A 25819-nucleotide genomic window follows, 5' to 3' on the forward strand; every position below is an offset into this window, starting at 1 on the left:
ACGGCAGCGTTTCGGGTTTGCTGTTATGCTGGAAGCACTGCGCACGCCACTCATGCACGTGTAATGAAATCATTTAAAACAGTGCAAAAAAAAAAAAAAGGGGGCAAATTGAGCTTGACACATCATTTTGTGCTCGCCCAGCGGTCGTGGACACAGCCGTCCCACCCCGGCGTGGGCAGGGAAGCAGGACCGGGCGCGGATGCTGGCTCACTGGCGAAGCAGAAATTGGGTTTCCACTCCCCTCGGTGCACAGGCAGAGCAGAGGCTCCTCGGATATTTCCACCAACAGCTTGGTTTTCCTTTTTTTGTTTGTTTTTTTTTTTTTCCCCAGGATGAAAGTTAAAAATATGTCCTCAGACATGTTCCTCTGAGCAGTCTGCGCTTTTCACATTTAAGCCCTTTTTTTTTTTGCTTTTGTTTTCGCCATAAGGAGCGCATGAAAAGGAAGGCGAGGGCGGGCGTGTTTGGTTCTTATTTTCTTTTAGAGCTTCGTTTATTAGCCAAGCCGTGAGGCAAGGGCCTGCCGCTTCGCTCTCTCTGGAGGGTTCTGCTCATTCAGCGTCGGGCCGGGGGCGGATTGCAACCCTGCAGGGAGGGCGAGGGGGGAGATTTGGGGTGACCCAAGGGTGCGTGGGGAGGGCAGACGCCGGGATGGAGCAGGGCATGGCTCCCTGCTGCGGCAGGATGCTCCAGTTGGATTTAGGTGATGATTAGGGATGGAATTTTTTTTTTTTTTTTTTTTTTTAAGAAAAAAGCTGTTTAGAGCACAAGTTTACAAACAACAAAGTAAAGGAAGAGGTTCGCAAGCAACCTGCGAGCTGGCGAGTCTTCGGGGAACACAACCGGCACCTTTCAAACAGCTGGAAAAGCCTTTTTCCCAAGCTGCCAAGTTTCCATGAGAATTTGACAGCTTCAGCTAATTAATCGTTTAAATTTAACCGAAAAGGGAAAACAATGCCATTGTCTTTGTGAGACAAAAATTCGGTTTTCGTGCGCTTCACAACCCCTCCGCATTCATGGCAGCGTCTGTAAATATTTGGGCTTGCTTTGAGCTTGCAGCCCCGAGGCGGGACTGGGGGAATGGGTGGTTTGGCCTCGTCGTCGTCTCGCATCTGAAAGAGATGCTTCGACCTAATAACCCCTGCTATTGGGGAATATTTATTAATGGGTAGTGTGATAATATTCACATGTGAATATTAATTAATGGGAAAGTCCCAGCTGGGATTTTCCCGCTGCGGGGGGGGGCAGGTAATCGAGGCGCGGGAGCATCAAGGCGGAGCTGCTCTGAGAAGTTCACGTTCAATCCCGTTTGTGTTAAATTCTTCTATCGGAAAGAAGAATTTAAAAATGAGAACGTCATCCTCTGAGGCGTCCCAGCCTTTGTTTCTCTTCGTCTTCAAGGTCTTTTTCTCTCCCCCTCCCACACCCTTTCACGTCGTTTCACATCTCCCCCGGCTCTGACCGTGAGCGAACGGGCATCGATAGTGCAGCAGAGGCAGAGGGACAGGAGCAAATGGATTGTGCAGGCCAGGGAGAAGGTACCAGACCTCCCTGAGCTTCTGGATGCTACTGAGGATGGCTCCAGATGGTTATTATTTTCCTCTAATTAATCTCCTCATTAACAATGAAGCTGTAAGACAGGAAGTATTTCCATGAGAATCCTTAAACGCCGCTTAGATTTGGGAGCTTTTAATTTGGTGAGCAATTGCGTTTCATAGCGATGGAATAAAAGAATGAGTGTTTAGTGTCTTTGTAAAAGCCGCATTTTGGAAAAAAAAAAAAAATGACCATTTCTGGTCTAACAGGGAACATCTGCGCCGGGGACGGTCGCTTCGCCAGCTGCTGGGTAGGGTGGCCCAGAACAAAAGAGGTCCTGTTTATCTGGCGATCCGGACTGGGACGGTTGCATCCACCGATAGGATTTTGAAAGCAAAAAAAGCAACGGAGCAGATTTATTTTGGGGCTAACACGTTGGGAGCAGAAGATGCCAATAACCCGTGGTTCGGGGTATTTTTGAACTAGCCTGGAAGGAATGGCCAAATTCCTCAGGTCCTGTTCTCCTCCTCCTTTGGTTTGCTCTTTTGTACTATTCCGGTCAAGTCCGCAAGAAAAAGTGAGAAAAATGCTCGCAATGTCCCAGATACATCCCAACCAGTGGGCCGCACCCTTGGTGGGTGCATGTGTTTTTATCTGCTCCTCTTATTTTAAAGAACAGGTAAATGCCCAGCGTCCTCACCCGCCGCTGAGCTGGGGATCCAAATGTGCTCTGGGCTGCTCGTCCGTGAACAACCCCGGGCTGGAGCAAAACTCCTGGGAATTCACTTTTTCAACTTTTTAGTGGGGAAAATTCCCCGTGGATCGCAGCGCGAGCTGCCGTTACGGCTAGACCAGCTCCTCGCTATTGCTCCGGGTATCGCTCGGCAGGACCCTTTGTACACATCTGTGTCCTGAAGACCCCCCCCGCACGGAAAGGCTCCTGCCTGCAGCAGCAGCGGGGAGGGACGCGTCCGTCCCCCGCTTCCCGGGGCCCGCCGTGCCCACCACGGGACCGCAGACGGATGCCGAGGGGTTCGGTGCCGGTGCCGGCCGTGAAGCCGAGGTGGTGACGGGGGCCACCCGCTCCTCCCCGCGCCCTCAGATGGTTTTGCAGACCTCGCTCGCTGCCGAGCGTTCGTTCGCGCCCGGTGCATCTGGTGGGCATTCCTTCCCAGCAGCGGTGACTCCTCGTCCCCAGCTTATCGCTGCCTGCCGGCGTGGGAAGGGGAAGGCGGAACGGTGTTTTTCTGCTTGCGCCGAGTCGGGTCTGGGGAACGACAGCGTCCTCCAGCAAGGGACCCTCTCCTGACACCTCCCGAACCACGAGCGGGGGGCTTGGGCCAGGGAATCCTTTTTCCCGGGGAGGTTCCCCTCCGGCGGTGGGTTTGCTCCCGCGCCTCCCGCCTGGTCTCCGGGCACTGACGGACCCCTCTTTCCCGCAGGCTGGTGGTGGGAGCTCCCTACGAAACCAACGGCCAGCAGAAGACGGGAGATGTCTACAAGTGCCCGGTGACCAGCGACACCCACAGCAACTGCACCAAGCTCAACCTGGGTACGCAGCCCGCGGGGCAGCGAGGGGCAGCTGGGCGTTTTTAACGTGGCGCTTTTTATCGCTGCTTTGGTCTGTGAAGATGCAGCCTGTTGCGTTGCCCAGACTGTCCCCAAAAGCATGAGGACCGCGTGTTTTGGGAGGGTTTTTAGATAAGGAACTCTTTCAAGTGATCACGTCACTCCTGGTGCTGAGCTTTAAGCAACGTCAGGGTAATATTGAGCAAATCGGGATAAGGTAAAAAAAGTCATTTATTTAATACAGCTTAAGCTGTTTGGTTCATTAAACCACCAGGATAAAATTATCAGTAGATAATGGTCCCACTAGCAAATTCCTGGCTGCACATGGCGGTGTCTCTGGTCCCGCCCGGGGGATGCTCAGGCACCGCAGTGGCTTCCTGGGCACGGGCAGGTTTTGCTCCCAACATCCAACCTGTCACCGCGGCTCTGGTATTTGGGGAATTATCACCCAGCCCCACCACCCCCCGGCCCCATCGCTGCCGTCGCAGGAGGAGAGACCCCGGGGGTGCTCCTGTCCCACAGACATCCCAATCCCATCTCCCTGTGAGGAGAGAGCAGGATCTTCCTCAGGGTTTCTCGGGCCGGGCCGGCACCCGTCGTGCCGACAGCGCGATATCGGGACGTGGCCTCCCCGGGTCGGGGCAGCACAAAGCACGGCGGGGGGCACGACAAGTCCCCTTTGCTGCCCAAAGCGAGGCACCCGACAGGCATGTCCCTGTCTCAGCAGGGAACATGGGAGCAGGGACTTTCTCATGGTCCTGAGGAGCATCGCTGGGGTTCGGGGGCAAAGTCTGGGATTTTTTAACACCGGAGCAGCCGGAGCAGCTGTTCTCACTTTATTTTTCATCATTATGAATCTGAACTATCCTGGGTTTCTACCAGGGCTGATAAGAGAGGAGGAACTTTGGATCACCCACAATATTTGATTGATTGGCTCCAAATCTTTTATTTTTTTTAAACATTGTTTTCTTTTTTCTTTTCTCTTTTTTTTCTTACTTGCTATGAGAACATCCCGATTCTTCAAGAAAATAAATCTCTTGTGTGTGTAAATTTGAATCTTGCTAAAAAGCAATCTTTTTTCTATTGGAAAAAAGTTTCAAGTGAAAAGGTCGGTTCCATGAGCACATCCTATTTTTTTTTTTTTTTCCAATTAACTTGTCTAGTTACCATAACCCACTGAGGCCACTTGAGTAAAACCAGACGTGGAGCTGCCCTGGGGGGGATGCCACGCTGACAGCGGGCACGCAGCAGAGATGACCGTAGCATGGAGAAGCAGGAGCTGGCGTGGGACCGGGGCTCTGCCCCTTCCCTTCCCGCGCCGAGCGGGCAGCGGGTGCAGGAGCGGGCAGGGAGCACCCGGGTACCGGAGCAGGACAGCGGGGCCTCGGCGTCTGCAGCCGGCATCCTGGAGGATTTATAACGTGGGCTGAAGCCCCTTTTTCTCCGGCTTTGCCGCGGCGCGCGGCAGCACGTGCCCGGGGGCAGGGACGCAGGGACGAGGCGAGGGGCTGCTGGAGGCTGGAGTTTCTGAGCCTCCCCTCAATTTCAAACCTCAGCAAGAAACTTCCAAAGGCCACAGGCAATGAAACCAATCCCCCAATTTTACCGTTAATTGCCCGATTTCCTCCTCCTCGGTTTGCTTCTCAGGCCAAACAGCAGAGCGGGAGCCCCGGGTCGCGGGGAGCCGCGCTGCCCGGAGCCCCTGAAGCGCAGGAACGCTTGGGCTGGGCTGCGTTGGTGTCACAGCTAAATTATCTTGGCTTTAGCAGAAGGACGGGGATGCCCGGGGGCCGTTCCCGCTTTCTGGGCTGTGAGACGGGGAGCGAAAGCAATGCACAGAGATAAATCTGCCGCTAAATGTCTGCTGGCCCGGCAAGAAAAGAGGAGATGCTAGAGCCGCTCAGAGGGGTTTCTTCCCAAAGGCTGGCTGTGTAAGGGATGCCGTCTCTGACTCAGGCCTCACTCCCTAGAAGACTTTTCCTTCTCTTGGTTGTGGCATCTGAGAAAAAAACCAATTTTTATCTTGGCAACTGCTTCCAAAAAAAAGCAAAACATGAATTCTGCCGTGTGAGCAGGCAGAGACGGCTCTCCTCCGGCATTCAGCTGGGTCCCTTCTTGCTCCGGAGATGCCGGGGAGCACCACGGGGACGTGGGCTGGGCGCCCGGCATCCCCGCCCGGCAGCCGTCCCTAACCGCATCCTCTCTCCGAAGGACGGGTAACGCTCTCCAACGTCTCCGAGCGGAAGGACAACATGCGCCTCGGCCTCAGCCTGGCCACCAACCCCAAGGACAACAGCTTTCTGGTGAGGAACGGGGGCTTCGGCACAGCCGGGGCTCCCTGCGCGGGGCGGTCCCGCGGGCTGCGCGCGCCTCCGCGGGTGAAGGCGCGCTAACGCGTGTCGCTGCACGCGCCGCGGGGCTCGGGAACCTCGCGCGCCCTCATCTTCCGTGGGGAAAAAGATGCCGAAGGAGAGGACAGCCTTGCAAAGCAGCAATTAAAAAGCGGCAGGCTTAGACCCAGCCCTGATGCTCGGTTTTTTCCTCCAGGCCTGCAGCCCTCTCTGGTCCCACGAGTGCGGGAGCTCCTACTACACCACGGGCATGTGCTCCCGGGTCAACTCCAACTTCAGGTTCTCCAAGACAGTGGCTCCGGCTCTGCAGAGTACGAGAAACAATCTGCCCTGCGGCTCTAAACCCGTCTTTGAAGTCAGAGGGAACTTCTGTTCTCTAATCGCTTCGCTCCCATTGAGAAAACAAAGCGATGTCAGTGTTTAAGTGAAGGCAAGAGAGCAGAGGAAATGGTTGCAGGGAAGTGATTCAAAGGGGGTTACGTACACAGACATATGGTAAACGTTTTCCTTTTGACTGACACCCCGGGGAAGACAAAAAATACCTTATTCTTCCAAAGCCAGAAATAAAAGTATCCAGAATATTTTATCAGCACAGCTGGGAAGGCAAAACAGGGAAAGAATTCAGACCTTGGCCACACAATACAAAGAGCTCATTGACTGAAAGCTAAATATTTCGGCCCAAATTTGTAAATTTGGATACGTGATTTTGTTTTGAGGTATTAAATAAGCTTCCCGGCTCTCCCGTAGGTGGTAAGAAATTGCAGAAGCCTGTCCTGCACCGTCGGGGCTCCCGGAGGCTCCTTGCCCCAGCCGGGCGCGGGCTGCGATGCCCCAGCTCCGCCACCCCTTTGGTGCCGGTTAATTCTCACGGCATAGAGCAGGGCACGGGAAAACGGGACTTTTTGGGGGGCAGAGGCAGTAAAGGCAGAGCCCACCACCAAATTTACAGTGCTGCTTCCCTCTTTATGGCCAGGAGATGCTTTTAGCCCTCGCTGCAGAGGGTGATTGATGATTTGGAGAGAAGGTGGTTAACGAGCAGAGCGTTATCATTTAGTGAGCGGGATGCAGGGGGTCGGCTCCTCTCCGGGGGTGCTGGGAGGGACTGAGACGGTGGCACGCAGCTCAGGACGGCGGTGACGGAGCGACCCACGCGAGACTCCAGCCCACGGATGCGCTAACCCATAAATGCCTACCGTAGGTGAAAAGGGCAACCGATAAATATCTGTCATGGGGAAACTCGGCGCCTTCTGGTTTCCTGCAACTTTTCTAAATAACGTTATAAGACATAAGCACGATAGCGGGGTGGCACTGAGCAGTGTCCCCCGCCGAAAACCGACCGCTTAAATCCTTTGCAGCTCGCGCTGCGGAGCCGCGTCCTGGGGTCCTCGCTGGGGTTTCTGGCTGCCTCGTCGCTGAGGATTTAACGGGAAGGGGAGGAAATGCCCGGCTTGTGTTATACGGCGAGCGCAGGCAGGGCTGAGGAGTGACTCAGGGGTAAAGCATGGCTTGGTGGGAGGGACGGAGGCCGGATCCTGCCTGCGCTCTTTGAAGTGTGCCGTTATATTAGACCGGATAGAGGTCCAAATCTGAATCAGAAAAGATACCACTGAGTGTTATTCTCGGAAAGTTATCCGGTCTTTTCTCAGCAGAGAGGATGCTTGTGGCTTCTCTCCACCTTGCTGAAGCCCAAAGGTCTTTATGAATGATTGAAATAAGATTTTTTTTCAAACAAATCGTAAAAGCAAGTACCCGACTGCGAGGAACGAAGCCATAAATCTCCCCTTTGCAAGTGTTGCCAAGGTCTTTCAATAACACACTGCGTATTTTTCACAGGATGCCAGACGTACATGGACATAATCATAGTTTTGGATGGATCGAACAGCATATATCCTTGGGTTGAAGTTCAGCACTTCCTGATAAACATCTTGAAAAAATTTTATATTGGCCCCGGCCAGATACAAGTAAGCCCCTGCACCACTTGTGCATCCCCCCGTGTCATGCAGAGTCCCCCGGCCGTGCTCCCGGGGCCTTTTCAACGTCCCTTTTCTGCCAATACGCTGTAAATTGGCACCGCGCTTGTTCGAAATAAACTTTCGATGTACAGATTTTAAAGCTGAGCCCATGGAAATAACGTTGGCCTTAATGTCCCTAAACGAGCTATGGAGAGAGCAGCACCCCCCATCCCGACCGGGCACGGGGAGGATGAAATCGTATGGAAATAGAGGAGTGTTGCCCTGCGCCGAGGCAGCTTGGTGCAGCTGTGAAGAGCTCTCCATCCTCTTCTTATTAGTAATCGCGGGCGGATTTGGGCAGGGATATCCTCCACGGTTCGCCCAAATAACTCCCCGTTTGGTGCCGGCTAGAGATGCTGCGGGCCCGCACTGGGGCCGGGCACGTCTGCATCACCCCAAACTGGAGCGAACGGGGACGGAGTGACTGGGTTTTAGTGGCGGCTGCGATGTCGTGGGGTTGACAAAGGGTGTTCGTTGCGTCGCAGGCCCTTGCTCTACGACAGGTTTGTTGGCGTCCGTTGTGACATTCCTTTAATCCCTAGGTCGGAGTTGTTCAGTACGGAGAAGATGTCGTCCATGAGTTTCATTTAAATGACTACAGGTCTGTAAAAGATGTGGTAGCAGCTGCCAGTCACATAGAGCAAAGAGGAGGTACAGAAACCAGGACTGCCTATGGGATAGAGTTCGCTCGGTAAAAATCTCTCACCTTCCTGCTCCTCCCGATAACGAGTTTAAAATCACCCTTGTTGTTCTTCACTTTTCCTCACTGCTTAGAAAGCGGGGGATACCACCAGGCTAAAACCGCTTTTGCAAAACCGCTTGGTCTTTAACCGATGCTTTACAAACGACGCTTTGCAAAACCGCTTAGCCCTCGGTTGCAGCTGGACCAGAAGGAGGGTGCAGAGGCAGGCTCTGAAAACGTCTCCTCTTTCTGAAAGCTCTCAGCCCCCAAAGGCACCTACCCCAGGCTGCCCCAGCCCAGCCCCGTCGGAGCTCAGCACAGCCCTGACCCACCGCTCCGCCTCGTCCCTTACCTGGGACAAGCGCCTGCTCCTCCACTTTTTTGCCGCAGCCCGACCAGTATTTCTGCTGCAGATTTAGGGCGCTTCGCTGAATCACAGGCTCCTCTCCTGCAAGAAGCCAGCTCCGTCGGCGGAAAAATCCCCTTTTAAAGCCCTAAAATGTTTCCCAAGGGTCCTGCAGCCGACCGCGTCTCCCCGGGGACTAGCAGCCCGCCAAACACCGCTCGGCGCCTCACGGCGCGGGCGATCGGGCGCGCGTCTCGGCAGCCGCGGCGGTTTCGGCGAGCGCGCGGCGGTGGGAGCCGCGACCCGCCTGGCGGGGCTGAGCAGCCCAGGGCATCTCTTCAATTGCAGCTCGGAAGCGTTTCAGAAAGGTGGCCGGAAAGGGGCAAAGAGAGTAATGATTGTAATCACAGATGGAGAGTCGCACGACAGCCCAGACCTGGAGAAGGTGATTGAGGACAGCGAGAAGGACAACGTCACCAGATATGCGGTGGCGGTAAGTGGGGGGGGGCCTTCCGGCAACGAACGGCTGCAAAACCCGTGCGGAGCTCGGCGATGCCCTGTAGACCCCAACGCAACGGGACGGGCGGCGCAGCCCACCTCCACCGCTCCCGGTGCCTTTGCAGGGGTCCTTGCTGCTGGTCCTGCTTTTGCAGGAGGCCGCGGCATGCTCGGCTCTGGATTCGGCTGCCGGAGCCAGCGCCGTGGCCGGGGACAAGCAGCGTCCTGCATTGCACCAGGCACCCAAATGGTACAAGGGGTGCCCAGCCTGGGCTGCCTGGAGGAATTGCAGCCAACCCTCCCTCCCTGGCTTGCCTCCTGCGATGGGGTGTCAGATGCCACGGCTTTCGGGTTCCTTCGCTATGGAGACCCCTCACCCGGGTGCTTTGGGATGGCTCTATGCGCCGCGTGAAAACCCCTAAGTAAGTCTTACGTTTCTATTTCAAACCTAGGTATTAGGTTATTATAATAGAAGAGGAATCAATCCCGAAGCCTTTTTGAACGAGATAAAATTTATAGCGAGTGACCCAGATGACAAGCATTTCTTTAATGTCACAGATGAAGCAGCACTCAAAGACATCGTGGACGCGCTGGGGGAAAGGATATTTAGCTTGGAAGGTGAGCGATGCTCCTCCCCGACACATCCCAGCCGGCCAGGGTTGCATCAGACATGCTGTCGGTCCTCGGTTTGCTGAATTTGAACGGGTCACGCTGGGGGTTTCCCTAATATCTGTTTGATACAGAAGCAAAAAATCACGCTTTGAATATCTTCATATATAAAGAAACATCTTTGTTTTGGGGTGGTTTGCATCCCTCAAGCGTCAGGCACACAGATGCCCCCTCCTCCTCATTCTTGCAACCGTGATTTGCAGAGCTGTGATGGCTCTGTCATTTAGAGCACACCTTTGAAATTTGGTTTGGGGGTTCATCTGGGTGTCAGCATCTTTCTCACCCGTCAAACTCCATCCAAACCCAGCCAGGCTATAAACAGGCAAAAACCACCGACCGACTGCCAGGGACTCCCTGGGGTGGCAGACGTTGTGGGGGTATGGGAATAAGGTGGGGTTTATGGTTTATTGGCTGAAATTAAATACCAGAAAATATTTTTGTTCTGAATGACAGCGCTTCTGTCTGCCTTGTGACAAGTTTGTCAGTCTCCAAAACTAAGTTTATCTAGATTTTGTAGGAAAAACGCATCCTGGGAGGCACAATTGAAGCAGAAGATGGAGGGCTTTCACTGGAAATTAAACATCTCCGGGTTTGGGGGAATTTTGGTCAAACCAGCTCACAAACACCCCAGCAGTTTGGGTCCAGCCAGCCCAAGGCTTCTCTGTGGAAGAAAGCTTCCCTGGGTGAGAAGCTTCACCCAGTTGCAATTACGAAGCAAAATCTTCTAAATCCACATTCTTGTGTGATCTTGCAGCTAGGAGATGAACTGTGGCAGAGCTCGTAATAACTATTAGCAGCACGAGTTTGGGTAATTGTGGTGATTTAGGGAGAAACAAGCACACTTGTGGCAACTGAGGTCCTTTGTGCTCCAGGTGGGGTGGAGGTAGATGCTCCCCGACCCACCAAGGCACCGCTCAGCCCCTCCAGGAAAGCTAAACCTTCCATCAAATACAAATTCCCTTTTTTTTTTTTTTTTTTAAGGAACCAACAAGAATGAGATCTCCTTTGGCCTGGAAATGTCCCAGACTGGATTTTCATCGCATGTTGTGGAAGTAAGAGAGTAAATGTGGGTTTTTTGCTCCAGCCTGTGCAAGCAGGCACCCCGGGCTTTTTACCATCACCGGCAAGTGGGGAGACGGGTATTTTGGGCAAATTACTAATCATGAAGCTAAATTGCTAACAGGAGCATAAGGAAGAAACTACTGTTGCTGATGGTTTATCCTACGGTGAATGCTTGCAGCAGCCTCTCCGATGTCGCAGCCTCTTGGAAAGGACGTGCTGGGATGTGCCATTGGGGAAGGCGCTTGTCGGCGATGGGGTGCAGGGGATGGTCAGTCCCCTTCCACCCGCGGGCTCTGCGGGCTGGCGGGTCCGACAGAAAAGCCAACAGGGATTTCTGCTCGGGGATTTCCTGGGGAGGAAAAGCTTGCTGAAAAGATACAGATGGGGTGGGAATGTCATTTCAGCATGTTTAAAAGTCTCCATCCTTCCAGGTGTGCTTTGGAGAATGGTTTGCTAGATGATGATGATGATGATTATGACGATGATGATTATTATTATTAACAATAAGAATAACAATAACAATATTTTTAATTTTCAATTTGTGAGATTTCTCCTCGTTTCTGTAAAATGTGTGATTTCTGGGAGGGACCATCTTCTGGTTTTCTATTCTGCACTCCGCAGTCTCCAATAAGTATATAGTCTAGGAGTGAGAACGCACCCCATACGTGTTCCCACCCAAAACCAGCCCATCGGGTGCCCTCGTCCGGCTCAGCATGGATCGACTTTGCCCGTATGGGCAGCGAGAGGGAGAATTGCCTCCACTTGTCAAGAAATACCCTCAAACGACTCCTCTTCCCCCGCAGGACGGGATCTTGCTGGGGGCGGTGGGTGCCTACGACTGGAACGGAGCCGTCCTGAAGGAAACCAGTAGCGGGAAGGTCATTCCTCTGCGGGAATCCTATCTCCAGGAGTTCCCGGAGGAGCTGAAAAATCACGGAGCGTATTTGGGTAAGAAAGCCAAATGAGGCTCTGCTGCCAGGGCTGAATTCATGATTTTACACTTAATAATAGGAAGCACAACATATTTCTCAAATGACTAATAGCAGCCAGCGCTCCCAGCGTAGGCGGTACTGTGCCCAGCTGTTTGCGAGCTCCCATCAGTGCAAGACCCGTGTTGCCCCTTGCTCCAGGATGCAGCGTACGTGAGCATCCTCACCCGGGAAGAGTCCGGTGTCGACCACGGTGTGCAGCACGAAAGTGGTGTAAATGCAGCCGTAGCTCAGGCAGCGGCCAGCCCAGCCCAGCTACAGCGCTTACTGGAATGGTTTAAAAAGCACTGATGAAATTTCATGCCTAGGGAGGAAATACCTGCTGGGTTAATCCGTTCCATGTGCGGCCGTTGAAGCCTCGGCATAACAATATCAGCCTGGTTTGCAAAATGAAGCCTCTCTCCAGAGACGTGTGTGCCGGGCTGAGCTGCCCCGTGGCGGGGAGCGGGGCGGGATGCTGCGGCGGCTCTCACCGGGGTGTCGGGGCTCTTCGCTCTGCTGGGGACGTGAACGGCCCCTGGACGCACAGCTCATCTCTTGGGGTGACGGCAGTGTCCCCCGGGCTCGGCTGCAAGCGCCGGGCGCAGGGGCGGCTGCGGCTGTGCGAGAGGCGCCCATGACAGTTCGCGGCAGCTCAGCTGGGCTCCGTCTTTCCCATTCCTGGAGTAAGAAAACCAGAAGCACTGAGGAAACGCCGGCACGCGCTGCCGCGGAGCAGCCCTGCTCGCCCAGCACACCTCGCTGGCGCTCGTTTGGCTTTTACGTGCGGTGAAACACCCGTCAGGCTGCGAGTTGACGCGCCTTCGACGCGAGGGGGTTTGCACGGGCTTTGCCGGCTGCCTCAGGCAGTGCCAAAACCGTTGGCACAGCGGCACAGCGGCACGGCTCAGGGCGTAGGTAGGACCTGAGCGGGCGGCTCGAAGCCCGGGGTCCTGGGGTGTATTTGGACCTTTGAAGAAATCTGGGTTTCTAGCCCCCCGGCCTGGGAGGCGGCCAGAGCTGCGCCAGCAGCGGGGGGCTGCTGGAAGGCTGGGAGCCCGGCCATGCTCAGCCCGCACCCACCCCCCTGCCAGGTTACACCGTCTCCTCCGTCATATCCACCAAGCACGAGCGGGTTTACGTCGCGGGAGCGCCCAGGTTCAACCACACCGGGAAAGTCATCATTTTCAGCATGCACAACAACCGAAACCTCACCATCCACCAGGCGCTGAAGGGCGAGCAGGTAATGCCGGGCACACGCCGCCGAGGGTGCTGCCTCCATTTTTCCACCTGGCACGGCTGCTCCCCCATAAATCCTCGCCCTTCTTTTTGCGAACCGCTCTGTTTGAATGGCTCGGCAGCGCGACGCGTCCACGGGCGGTCGGGGATGTCCGGGCTGTGGCTGCGCTCTCGGCTCCGGGCCGCGCAGTTTTGGGGCTCGGAACGTCCCCGCGGTCCCCGCCGGGGAGGGTGGCAGCGCTGCGTGGCCACGGCGTTGCTCCCGTCCCCTCCTCTGTCTCCTGCAGATCGGCTCCTACTACGGCAGTGAGATCAACTCCCTCGACGTCGATGGCGACGGCGTCACCGACGTTCTGCTGGTGGGAGCCCCCATGTACTTCAGCGAGGGCAGAGAGAGGGGGAAGGTCTACGTCTACACCCTGCGGGAGGTACGTGGCAGCACCGTGGGGCGAGCTGGGCCCGCTGCGGGGGCCGGGGCATTTGGGAGCTGCACTGCGTCCCCTCGGGTCACCTCCCCGGGGGGGCCCCTGGCTGCGCACACCCACCGGCTTCCCTGCAAGCGTCAGCGGGCACGGCAGCCCGGTGCGCAGGCAGCGGAGCTCGGCGGTGCCTCGCCGTCGCGGCCGCCGCGAGACCGAGGGAGGACGTGTCCGTTTTCCTTGTGTGTAAACGATCTCAGGGGCTTGGCTCGCTGCCGGCGGCGGGAGCCTGCGCCGGAGCGGAGCTGCCTCGTCGCAAGGCTTTGCTGCTCCCGGCCGGGCGAGGCAATGCGCGGGGCGCAAGGCAGGGTCTGTGCAACATGGGGGTCTCTCCAGACAAACGGTCCCCATCCGCTTTGCCTCTCCCAGAACCATTCCCTCCCAGGGCACCCTCCTGCCCAGGGTCCTGGGGAGCGGCCAGGTCGGCGCCTCCCCCATGGCTCGAGGGCGCAGATGGGACATGTGCCACCCCGTCCCCTTCCTTGGCACCCAGCGGTGCCCGGGGGCAGGATCAGCTCTCCTGCTGCCCTCAGATCTGGGGGAAAATGTGGTTTCTGAGTCAAACCCCCCAGCCTCCGGGGGCACGCAGGGCAGCGAGCAGGCCGTGCTCTATATCCAAGGCTGCAGAGCCCAACCGGGGGAGAGGAAGCCCCCACCTCTACAGCACAACTTTTTAGGCAATTATTTATGTAGGTTGCTATAAAGGGGAGGCAAAGCTGGCGTGGGGCTGGCACGGGGCTCATCCATCCCTAAGGGGGTGCTGAGCAGAAATGCCGCAGCCCCGGGAGGGCTCTCACCTCCTTCCTTAGAGAAGTTGCTCGCACATCACTGCACCTTGTTCGCTTGCCCTTGAGGGTGTTCACTTGCTGGCCTTGCTGCTGATGGTTTTGGGGTTGTTTGAGGGGTTTTTTTTGCCTTCTCTCTTTGGCTGGCTTGGCAGAACCGCTTTGTTTCCGGCGGTGCCCTCGTCGATCTGCAGAGCTACCAGAACTCCCGCTTCGGCTCCTGCATCGCCGCCGTGCCCGACCTCAACCAGGACTCCTACAACGACCTTGTCGTTGGGGCGCCTTTGGAGGACGAGCACCAAGGAGCGATATACGTTTTCCTCGGCTTCGAAGAGACCGTCCTGAAGAAATACAAGCAGGTATGGCTCTTGGTGCTTCGGCTGTCCTCATCCTTCATCAGAATAAATGTCATTTGTGCCCATTTTAAGGACTGACAGAGGGCAATAAATTCACATGCGGTATTGCGTTGTTAATTATTATTGCCAAATATTTTCTCTTGTGAGGGGTCCAAGGCAAAGCAAACGTAGGGTATGGAAAACATGCTTGAAAATTAGGGCCAATGCTTAGCACTTGGTAGATAAAATATATGTAATATATTTCTCACACTTGTGAGAAATAGTAAATATACAGAGTAATTTCAGCAGAAATCTCTGCATGGTGTCTCCAAAGAGAAACCGCTCTCATTCCCTGAAAAATTATGCTTGGTGCAATCCCTTGGAAAGGGCCACCTTCAGTAACGTGGTGGAGGTCGGCATGGCAAACCCCTCCTTCGCAGGCAGGGATGCTCCTGCTGGAAACCAGGCTGGATTCTCCCCTTTGCGTTTCAGCGGATAGCAGCTGCGGACCTTGCGCCGGGCCTGATGTATTTTGGATGCAGCATCCACGGGCAGCTGGACCTGAACGAAGACGGGCTCGTAGACTTGGCCGTCGGCTCTCTGGGGAACGCTGTGCTGTTGTGGTTAGCCGTATCTCATTTCACAACCTCCTCTGCCCGAAGCTCATTGCAATATGGTGACATTTTTCGGGGGAAAACTGATCTCCCAACCATCTGACCCAACTTTCCACAATAATGACCCCCTGTCCACTGGGGCCGTGGGCTTGCAGTGCAGTTGGACCCTAGAAGGGCATCAAGAGTTGGTTTTGCACTGAATTTCATCACTAGTTCACCAAGAGTTTCAAACCAGCTAATTCATTTGTGGTGATTTGCCCAGGCTCCCTCTGGTCTTATTTAATAAGAACAATTTAATATTTGCAAATATTGATTAATGTTTGGAAAGTCCCTTGAAGCTGTTAGGATCGAGGGTATCTGTGCCCAGCAGAGATGGGCCACCCCGGGCTTCGCCTTGGAAAGTGCTATGTGCATGCAGAGGGGCAAATCCTGCTCTTGGCGCTGAGCTACTTCACTGGCATAAGCAGTGAAGGAGGCAAATATGTGCAAGAGTTTTTACTCTTCAAATACCACATAAATGAGCTGAGAGTAGATCAGCATGCTGTGGTGGCCTTTGGCCTCCCTCAGCACCTTCTTGATCTTGGGAAAAAGGGTGAAAAGGGTGAACCTGGAGGCTTTTGGAGGCTGCTGCAGATGTCTGTGGGTGTCCCGTGCCCCAACCCGTCTCCCGATCCTTGCTTGCCCTGCAGGTCCCGCAGTGTGGTCCAGATCAATGCCAGCATCCGCTTCGAGCCCTCCAAAATCAACATCTTCACCAAGGACTGCAAGCGGAACGGGAAGGATGCCACCTGCATGTCGGCCTTCGTCTGCTTCACCGCCGTCTTCCTCTCAGCTCACTTCCAGGCGGCCAGCGTGGGTAAGCGGCACGGCTACTCACGCGACAAAAACCCCAGTTCATGTGTTGTTTCGGTCTCCAGCCCTGAGGGAGCACCCAGCTTCTGCCAAGGGAAACTATCCAGGATCTTGGCACGCCTGGAGGAGTGCACGTTGCCATCTGCCACATGCCTTTTTACCCACAAACTTGTCCCTGTCCTGGCCGATGTAGCAGGGATGGTGGCTCTGCCATTAAGCAGTGCCAAGAAACACCCCAAGGATCCAACCGTACCCGTGTTTAACCCCTGCTCTCCCCTACGCCCTGGGGCCGAGCTCTCCTGCAGCTCCTCTTGCTGTGGTACGTGTGACGGGGGTGTCACCACCATCCCGCCGGCCAGCGGGACAGGAGATGACGTGCCTGGACCACGTCCTGCAGAGCTCATCCACCCTCCCCGCTGCAGCAGCAGGACACATCTGCGGACCATATGTGCATGTTTCCCTAATGTCCCGGGGAATCTCTGTGCAGTTCTTGGCCAGCTCTGCTTTTAAACCCTTGCATGTTGCTGTGACCCCGAGTCTACCCAGCAGATGCCCGTGACTCAGCTGGAGCGGGGGGAAGCCACGGCGGCTCAGCCCCTGCAAGCCGGCAGCAAACGCTGCCGAAGGGAAATGGGGTCCCGGGCAAAGCCAAAGGAAAAGCTCCCATCCCCTAGAGCAAGAATTGTGATTTGTACGATCAAATCCACTGTTTTCCTCCTAATCGCTGTCCTTGCGGAGCTTGCAGGACAAAAAGCTGAGTGGGGTTTCCTTTACGTATTTACTTTTACACTTATTTCTACCCAGAAGAGCCACCCTGTGGACGGTGTGTGCTGGGGGCTGGGGGCTGCTCTTTGCTTGTGCACATTTTGCATCGCGCTGGTGTAGTGGGTGCAAGTCCCCCCCTGCTCAGCACCAGGCTGGGGACCTTCGCAGTGGGGGGTTTGACAGCATTGCAGGAAGCAAATGACCTCCAGTAAAGCACGTAGAAAGGAGGGTGCTCCGGGGTACAATACATCCCAGAACTGCTACAGGCCAGCATGTGAATCTCTAAGAGGCGGACGGTTATATACCCTGCACGGGTTTTACTCGGTGTCTTGTAGCAATGCATTTTTACAGTTCCTGACCTGACCTGGAGAGCAGATTCTTCGCTCAAAGGAATGTCTGTTAGAAACAGGCAAGGACAGCTATAGCCCAATTTCCCAGCTTTTCCCTTAGCGTGCTCCCTGCCACGCTCCTCCCAGTGGAGAAATAGGGATTTGAGCGCACGACAGCCCATTTTTCGAGCTGGTGTTGTTATATAGCAAGCGTAACCCCGGGGAGAAGCCCTGACGGTGCTGCTCTTCTTCCAGCGCTGCGGTACAATGCCACCATTGACGAGCGCAGGTACACGCCGCGGGCTTACCTGGACGAGAGCGGGGAGCGGCACACGCAGAAGGCGCTGGCGCTGCTCGCCGGGCAGGAGCGCTGCGACAGGCTCCAGTTCCATGTCTTGGTGAGTGGGAGTGAGGACAAGGCTGGGGTCTCCTCCTCCGCCAGCCCTTGGGGGGGACAGCCAGCCGCCTGAGCAAAGACGCTCGCCACCTTCTGCAAAACGGCGATGCGCCGGGCCGTGGTCAGAGGAGCGTCGATGGCTTCGTGGGGCTGGAAATGAGCCTCATCCTCGAGCCTGGATTTCTTTGCGCTGGGTTTGATGTGGTCGGGGATGGAGCTGCCGGCCCGCGGCAGCTGCCGCGTCCCCGAGCGCTGACTTCATTGCACCGTGCTCCTTCCCATGAGCCGCTAGCCGTGCCCTCGGGGAGGGCGTGCACTCCTGACGCCCGGGTCAGGCTGCTCCTCCTGCTCCAAAATCGTTGAAAACTCATTTTTTCCATTGGGGAACCAAATGCCTCCATGCCAGTCCCCAGTGCTCTCACCCTCTGCAACCCTCCGACCGTCGGGGTCCCCCTCCCTGGGTGCAGGAGCCGGCGAAACCCTCGGCACCACTCGCAGGGAACAGCTGATGCACAAACCTGGCCAAAATCAAACATTCCCAGAGAATGATGAGAATATTGCAGAGGCCAGGGAGGGCTGAGCTGCCAGACTGGCCCAACCTCAAGCCCTGGCCTGAACCGCTGTGAACTTCTGGGAAATTCAAGTCTGGAGCTCGAGATGGAGCCTGTGATTTAGCTTGAGAAGCATCTCATTTCAGAGCATCTAACTGCACCCAGTGCAGCTGGGGCCATGCCCGGGAAGAGCTTATAGAGCTGCAGGAAAGCTGCAGCTTCGTTACCGGCTGGACGAGCCCCAGGAGAGCTCTGTCCCCCCGGGAGCCCGGCCTGGGGACAGCCCCATCCCAGAGCATCCATCTTTTGGAGCCAGCATCACCAGGGTGAAGCTTTTCCTACACCCCCAGACACGTACGTGCGGATGGGTGCTGCGCAGCAGCACTGAGCTTGGCTTGTCCCTCTCCCTCGGTAAGGGCTGGCTGGGGGACAGGATGATTACACACCAAGTATTGCAAAGCTTTTATTTCATAAAATAATCCCGCATGCCTGTAGCTCTGCCTTACCTTGCTCTCTGACGCAGCTGCCCCTCCATGGGAAGGAGCCCCGTCCTTCTCAACAATGCTTTCTGTCCGCCGCAGGACACAGCTGACTACGTGAAGCCGGTGACGTTCTCTGTCGACTACGAGCTGGAGCACCCTGAGAACGGCCCCATGCTGGACGATGGCTGGCCCACCTCGCTCAAGGTCTCGGTAGGTAGCAGCACCCACCTCTGAGGGTGCCTTTTATCAAACGCTTGGTCAGCAGATTTATCTCTGAATGTAACATTCGCTTCTTTATCTTGGGGCTGTAACCGCTGGTCCCTCCCATGATAGCAACGTGTTCGCATTCGCTGCGGCCTGGGACCACCACCCGTGTCCCTTCTCCTTGGAGTATAACCTGGGGTGCAAAGCATCACCGAGCCGCTCTTGTTGTCCCCCTCAGGTCCCTTTCTGGAACGGCTGCAATGAGGATGAGCACTGTGTCCCTGATCTGGTCCTGGACGCCAGAAGCGATGTGCCCAGTGCCATGTGAGTAGGTCACTCAGAGCATCATTCCCACCAGTATCACAGACCCGGGGGTCTCCAAAACCCAGCCCAACCCATGCTCCATAGGTACTGGCATCACAGCCGGTCCTTCATCCAACACCATCATGAGGCGCTCCTCGGCACCTCCGCTCGCAGCGGGTCTCTGAGCCTCTGGAACGAATCGGTGGCTTTTCAGAGAATCCACAAAATAAGTAATATTTGATGCCACGGTGATGAGCCCCAGGGAGACAAATCAGTAAATAACAGGGGGAAATAAATGCAAGGCTGGCATTACCCACTTGGCAATTACAGGTTTGACTCACGCAGCAGAAATAATTATACACTACATCTGATCACTTAAGAGAGCTTTTAAAGGTTATCTAGGAGCACAGGAGCCTGAACCTCTGCCTCCCGTCAACGGCAGTGGGCTCTGGACCAAGCTCAGGACCAGTGCTGCTACCCGGGGATTAATTGTATCCCGTAATTCAAAATTTATTGCTCTGTCTCCTGTAAAGCTCTTGGTCCTGAGGCTGCAACCCAGGGCTCGACCGGGAGGGGGTCCGGGGCTCCCCGCACCCCTGGCTGGGCTGCTCTGCGGGAGGTGGGAGTGAGCGGTAGGTATGAGATTATTTATGGATCTTAGTGGCTGGAGTCCTACAAGTACTCATGGGCAGACACCACAGTCTATGAGGGTGCCAGACCCTCGTGGTCCAGTTCCCCCGAAGCCTGTGGAGCTTTCCCGATGGCATCAGTGAGCACTGGATCATGCCCTGCAAGAGCAGCTGATGCGGAGGTGATTTCTGCTGAGAAAAGCACTTTTGAGGTCACTTGTTGGAATAGAGCTATTCCTTCGAACAGGCACCCTGGCTGCCCCGCTGTTAGAGGCGGGTGGCTCTGAAGGTGCCACCATCCTACATTTTCCTTTCTTTTTTTTTATTTCGCCTAAAGAAAATAAATCAAGTCAGCAAAAGCACACGCTGCTGTTGCAGAGTCTGTGCCGGTAAACTTGCCGGGAGGGAGATCTCAGCCGGGCTGAAACTAAATGCCAGCTTTACCCTTTACTAATGGCATGGGATCTATTTTATCTTTACATCCCAGCTGTGTTAAGAGCTCCTGACCGGGTTTGAGAAAGCTAGGCAGCGTTAGCCAAGCAGCACAAGCAAAACGATGGTCCCCGGGAGGAATCTGTGGCTCCTCTTTCCGTAGCAGCACAGCTCGACAGAAGGAGAGCAGGGATTTCCCCGCGCTGCCCTACGCACCGTGCACGTAAAAATCCTGGGGCCGGGTCTCGGCGCGGTGCTGCCGGCAGCGCCCGCACCGCTGCCCTCCTCTTGCAGGGAGTACTGCGGGCGGGCTCTGCGGAGGGCACCGCCGGACTGCTCAGCCTTCAGCCTCTCCTTCGACGCCTCCGTCTTCGTCGTGGAGAGCAGCAGGAGGAGGGTGGCCGTGGAGGCGGTGCTGGAGAACCGAGGCGAAAACGCCTACAGCACGGTCCTCAACATCTCCTTCTCCAGGAACCTCCAGTTCGCCAGCTTGATCCCCAAGGTGAGAGATCCAGGGCGTTGCGGAGGCGCTTCTAATCCCGGCCGGATGAGAAAGCTTTGTCCTAAAGCAGAGCCCAAAAATGTCTCCGTCCCTCATAAATCAGACATGTTTATGGGCTTAGTGTCTCAGCGCTTACAGCCCTTTCAGCTCTTTATTTTGGAAATACAAAAATGTTTGAATTTTAAGAGCCCGAAAGAAGGTCAAATGCAGATGAAATTATTTCCCTCTCTATTTTTCTACTCCAGTTGTTTAAAAATACTTGCTGCACATGGCCAAGTTCCTGTCAGGGGTGAATTTTTGTAGCTGAGATATAACTCCTGGCAGCGTGGGCTGGTAATGGGAACGTGGCCGCTGCTCAGGCTCGGGCCGGGCGATGCCACTTCTCTACGGCTGTCCCCTGGGTGAGCCCGTCGTGCCCCATCCACTCCCACCCTCCCCGATATTTCACCCCCACCACTCGCTCGGTCTCAGTGCGAGGTTTGGGAAATACGTTGATGCTGCTGAGCCCTCGCTCATCCCCCCCGTGACTTCATACCCGCCCGCAGATCCCATGTCCTGCGTTTGTTTTTCTACAAGCCATGCCAAGGGAAAATTGTGGGGCACGTTGCCCACAAAATAAGAAAAATGCGTTTTCTGAGAGATTGCGCCAAATTAAGTGAGGGGGAAAAGCCCCACGATGCTCAGTAACAGAAAGCACCGTGCAGCAGCGGCTGCAGGAAATATTTGTAGCTGGTTATAGAAGCGTCACTGCTAACGGCTCCCTGGCTGCCGCTCCTTATAAATAGGCAAATTGCTAACCAGAGGGGAGGGATGTTTGTGTCAGAAGCTGTACAGAGACCCAAATAAAAAGGAGCTGTGGCCCCAGAAAGTCCATAACCTCAGCAGATGGGTGAGAGAAAGCTGCAGGCCATTGCTGATGGCTGGCAGGGCATTTTCCCTGCGGCTGGTGCTGGGATGTTTCAGCTCCTGGGTAGGTCTTGTCTGGTGGCAGCACCTCAAACCGAGACCCTTCTGGGGTCTAACACAGGGACAAAAACTGGAATAGCTCATCGTCTCATGGTGGGGATGGACACCAGCTTACAACCAGGCTACAACCTCTTGTAGGGTTGCTACAGCTTGGCAGGGGAGGAGGCAGAGCAAGGTCGGTGTCCCACCCCAGCCTGTGCTTGGGCTTTGTGTTGGGCAGGACCTTCCTCAGCCTGGCTGGTGAGCTGGAAGGTGTTCAAGCAGCAGGAACATAGTTGTGGAGATGAGGAGATTAAATATTACTGCTTAGCTGGTGGCCATGCAGAATAATAGCTCATGTTATCTCTTGATGCTTCCTTGTGACTCCTCATCACAGAAAAATGTTCTTCTTCCCAGTTATAGTGCCAAGAATAATCAAGTTCATTCATTCACTGCTGTAGTTAAATTTCTAAAGAGGATTTAATTCAGAAAGCTGGAAATTGCTTACTAGAAATGCCCTGCTCCAGGAACAGCCCTAGGAATTCAGCTGCATGGGAAGGATTCCCAGCCTGCAGCAAGTGGGGTTGGTTGGTTACCTGGTTGGTTGGTTGGTTGATTGGTTGGTTGGTTTTCCAAAAGTTAAAGCCTGTTTTGAGCCCTCTGGGTGTGTTTGCTGCTTTCATAAAGAGCCAGGTCATGGGGCTCATGCCCAGTGGCACGGACACTTTGCATCCCATTTAAGGACGACACGGACATCAACATCGACTGCATGACTGAAGAGAAGCACCCCAACAAGAAAGTGTGCAACGTGAGCTACCCCTTCTTCCGAGCCAAGGCCAAGGTAAAGCTATTCCCTCCTGCCCAAGTGAGGCTTCGCTCGTGGGACAGGAGCCTTCTGCGCCCCTGCCATGGCCATGGGGCTGCACCCATCCATCCTTGGGCTGGGCGGCTTTGAACAGGATTTTTTCAAGACAGACACTTGGTTTCTTCCCTTTCTCTGCCCATTGCTGGTGTTTGAAAGGCGCGTTAGGGCAGCCGGGATGGTTAGGATGCTGCCTTGATGCTGGGACATCACCTGGCACCAAATCAAACCCAGCTCCTCCAAGTCGAAGAACTTGACTCCAGTCCTTTGGAGCAATTTAATGTTGGCTTCAAACCACTGATAGTAACTTCCCTGAGCTCCTTCCTCGCAGGCTGAGGCACCCTGCTTTGCCTGAGAGATTTTCCTTGCTCTGAATGCCCGAGGTCCCTCTGGACCCTCCTCCAAGCCTGGCCTGAGCCCCCTTGGGCTGGTGCATCCTCCAGACCGCAGCTCACAGTCGTTCCCAGCACTGGGCGTCAGCCCCGGTCCAGTCAGCGTCGTGTTGTATGTGCCATAAAACCCTTCGCAAACATTACGTGCAGCGTTAAGGTAGGGAAGGCGAAGTGAGGAGATGCCTCGGGCAGAGCAGGACCTCGCTTGTCGGGGCCACTCTCTGGAGTCACCTTGTGAAATCCCACCTGCCCGTCCCGCACCCCCGTGGGAAAACGGGCCGAGACAAGCGGGAGCTAAAGAGAAAAATCTTTCCAACCGCCGTATCCGTCTGAAGCCTTTCCTTGTCAGAAGCTTGAAAATGACGGACGAGCTCCAGGCACCTCGCTAGGCTTTAAAGCTCCCAAAAAAGCCCTCTCAGATGCCTGTGGCCGTACACGAGAGCGCAGCAGCCCGACTCCCCATGACCTACGGGGGCTGAGAATGCATCTGCGTGGCATCAGGTAGGCCAGGTCCTGCCAAAAAAAAGACAAGCTGGAAATGGAAATTTGGCCTGAGAGCAGCAGGAGCTTTAATATTATACTCAGCTGTGCAGTCCCAGACAGTTTGAGGTCATTGCCACAGCTCTTGCAGATGTGACATTTATCACATTTTATTGTTGTTGGCCTCTCTCCGGCTGCCTTCCCCCGCCAGCCGACCCCGTGCCGCGGCTGGGAGCGAGCGGCCTCTCGCTGCAGGTCCCCCGGAGGGTTTCTCTTCCAAGGGGGGGCCGCTTGCTTCTCCAGCCTCAGAGAAAAAAAAAAAAACCAAAACGCGGCGTGTGGGGATGAGAGCGAATCCTGCACATCCCCAGCGTGGCCTCTCCGCTCCCTGGAAAGCCGAGGCTCTGCCCGAAGCCCGGCAGCATCTCCCGGCGGGAGCAGGGGGATGCTGGCACCCGCAGAGCCCCCCGCGCCGCTCCTGGAACGGCACTCAGCGTTTTTTGCTTTTTTCCCCCTAAAGTTTTCTCCAATCTGTTTCCAACCCCCGCAGGTAGCTTTCCGCCTGGATTTTGAATTCAGCAAGTCGATTTTCCTTCCAAGCATGGAGATCTACTTGATCGCCAACAGGTTAATGGTTGCTCTCTCCCTTGCACGTGTTTGCGAGGCGGACGGGGTGTTACCTGCTTGCGCTGGGCTGCCTTCTTCCACAGCCGTAGGTGACGCCGGAGGCTTTACTCAGGGAACAACCGCAAGGAAACCTCATTGCCGTGGGTTATTACAGCGTGCACAGCCCTGTATTTTTATTATTATTTTATTATCTATTATAAATGTAATATTTATCCATTTATCTATATTTCCATCCTCCATTTTTCTGTACATGTGGGGCTCTGCGCTGGGCAGAAAGGGGCTCCGGCCGCTGCTGCTTTCTTACCCACTTTCACAACTGCAAACACTCCCGGGAGAAATAATACCTCCTAACAGCTTTGCAAAATTCTCCTCGCTCACTTGCCCTGCACAGGTAAAATTTTCTGACAGCCAAGCGAAATCTCGTTAGGATTGGGGTTTTTTTACTTTCATCAATTATTAAAGCCGCCGAGGACTCGCTCTGCCAGGGCTGCTGCACTGCTGTAAGGCCGCTGGGTGTGAAACCTCTCTCCAAATGATCTACTTTTATGGCCCTGGGCTAATAAAAGTTACCGAATAAAATTGTTTCTCTTTACACTTTGGCCAAAAAGCAAAAGTTCAGCCCTTCCCCACCTGCTTCCTATGACCCCCCTCCCCAAAAAAGAACAATCAGAGGGGAGCCGGCCCCCGCCTGACCCCCCGCTTGCCCCGCCGCTGTTTCAGCGACAGCGAGGAGAAGGAGAGCACCAAGGAGGACAACTTTGCCCACCTGAACTTTCACCTGAAGTACGAAGCCGACCTGCTCTTCACCAGGTGAGTATTTGGGAAGGGGACACGGCTTTGGGGGGGAACATGGTTTATAGGGTGTTCTTCAGGAAAACCTGTGCCAGGCCCCTGGGAGCTGCCTTCAAGCAGAGCCCTGTGCAAACTGAGCTTTAATTTGGGGAATTTGTTTAGAAAAGAGGCTGGAAGAACCACAAAATCAAGGGCATCCCGCTCGGTGGGTCCTTATAAAAATCAACAGCAAGGAGCAACGAGGTGCTGTGCTTTCATGATGTTTAAATGCGCAAGTGTTATTAAATAGGTGTGAGGGCAATTTTTTCTTGAGGGGAAAAAGTACTTAGCGTAGGTAATAATGTCCATAACGTGTTACTAGCCAACGTCTGGGCCGGTAGCCATCCCACTAAAAATCACCTCCCCAGGAGCTCGGCTGGGGGGTGTGCATGGAAGGGTTTGGGCATCCCCAGTAACTAAAGCAGAGAGCGTCCTCGCTCCGAGGAGAGCGGGGAGCTAAGGCACAGATGATAAATTATTAACCTGATTATAAGAAAAAACGTGGACCCCAGAAGCACATTCCCTGGCGCCGCTTGCTGTAATTCTTAGCAGATTTTTAAGACCTTCAGTCATTTTATTTTTTACGCTAGAGGCAGTGGGGCACTGAAAATAAAACCACTTTAATACTTACAATTTATGGGGAGCAGGGGGATTCTCAATTTAATAAATATCAGAATTGCCCTTGCGAGAGAAGGGAGAACTTGGAGAAAAAGGAACAGCACAAAAAAACCTCGCATTTGGGCACATTGAAGGGAAAAAAGGGGGAAATAAATAATTTCAAAGAGTTTGGGGGGTTTTGGGCTATGTGCCCCGTGTCGTGGCACCTGCAAGCGTGCGTCCCACCACCGGCGATCCCCGCAGGCTCCCACGGGGTCCCGCCAGATGCTCCTGGCTCCTTCCCCTCCTCTCCAGCTGCGAAACAGAGATGGGATTTACCTCCCCAGATTTATACGTGACATTCAAACTGCCAACCAGGGCCTGGGATGTCTCTGTTATATTAAAAAGGCGAGAAAAAATCTACAAAGAAAGGGAAAATACTGCAGAAGCAGAATAGCGTGAAAATCCCCCGACTTTTCGCACGAGGTGGGGCC

At 54.8% G+C, this 25819-nt stretch overlaps 1 protein-coding gene across 2 annotated transcripts in view; it reads left to right on the forward strand.

Annotated features, from left to right (window-relative positions):
- ITGA11 (integrin subunit alpha 11) overlaps positions 1 to 25819 on the forward strand; it is a gene marked incomplete at its 3' end in the record, with an annotated part of 48976 nt that overhangs the window by 18569 nt on the left and 4588 nt on the right. For both annotated transcript variants that reach the window (XM_082005149.1, XM_082005148.1), the window contains exons 3-23: positions 2979 to 3088; positions 5317 to 5408; positions 5653 to 5767; positions 7290 to 7417; positions 8011 to 8159; positions 8845 to 8989; positions 9447 to 9612; positions 10645 to 10715; positions 11529 to 11673; positions 12788 to 12936; positions 13220 to 13360; positions 14352 to 14555; positions 15024 to 15154; positions 15835 to 16001; positions 17347 to 17489; positions 18621 to 18731; positions 18964 to 19049; positions 20384 to 20591; positions 22279 to 22377; positions 23821 to 23897; positions 24618 to 24707. In XM_082005149.1, the coding sequence (XP_081861275.1) occupies positions 2979 to 3088; positions 5317 to 5408; positions 5653 to 5767; positions 7290 to 7417; positions 8011 to 8159; positions 8845 to 8989; positions 9447 to 9612; positions 10645 to 10715; positions 11529 to 11673; positions 12788 to 12936; positions 13220 to 13360; positions 14352 to 14555; positions 15024 to 15154; positions 15835 to 16001; positions 17347 to 17489; positions 18621 to 18731; positions 18964 to 19049; positions 20384 to 20591; positions 22279 to 22377; positions 23821 to 23897; positions 24618 to 24707 (2727 nt within the window). The remainder of the gene's footprint in view (positions 1 to 2978; positions 3089 to 5316; positions 5409 to 5652; positions 5768 to 7289; positions 7418 to 8010; positions 8160 to 8844; positions 8990 to 9446; positions 9613 to 10644; positions 10716 to 11528; positions 11674 to 12787; positions 12937 to 13219; positions 13361 to 14351; positions 14556 to 15023; positions 15155 to 15834; positions 16002 to 17346; positions 17490 to 18620; positions 18732 to 18963; positions 19050 to 20383; positions 20592 to 22278; positions 22378 to 23820; positions 23898 to 24617; positions 24708 to 25819) is intronic.

This window comes from Phaethon aethereus (assembly GCF_964289735.1).
Source record: "Phaethon aethereus genome assembly, chromosome: 12".
Lineage (NCBI taxonomy): Eukaryota > Metazoa > Chordata > Aves > Phaethontiformes > Phaethontidae > Phaethon > Phaethon aethereus.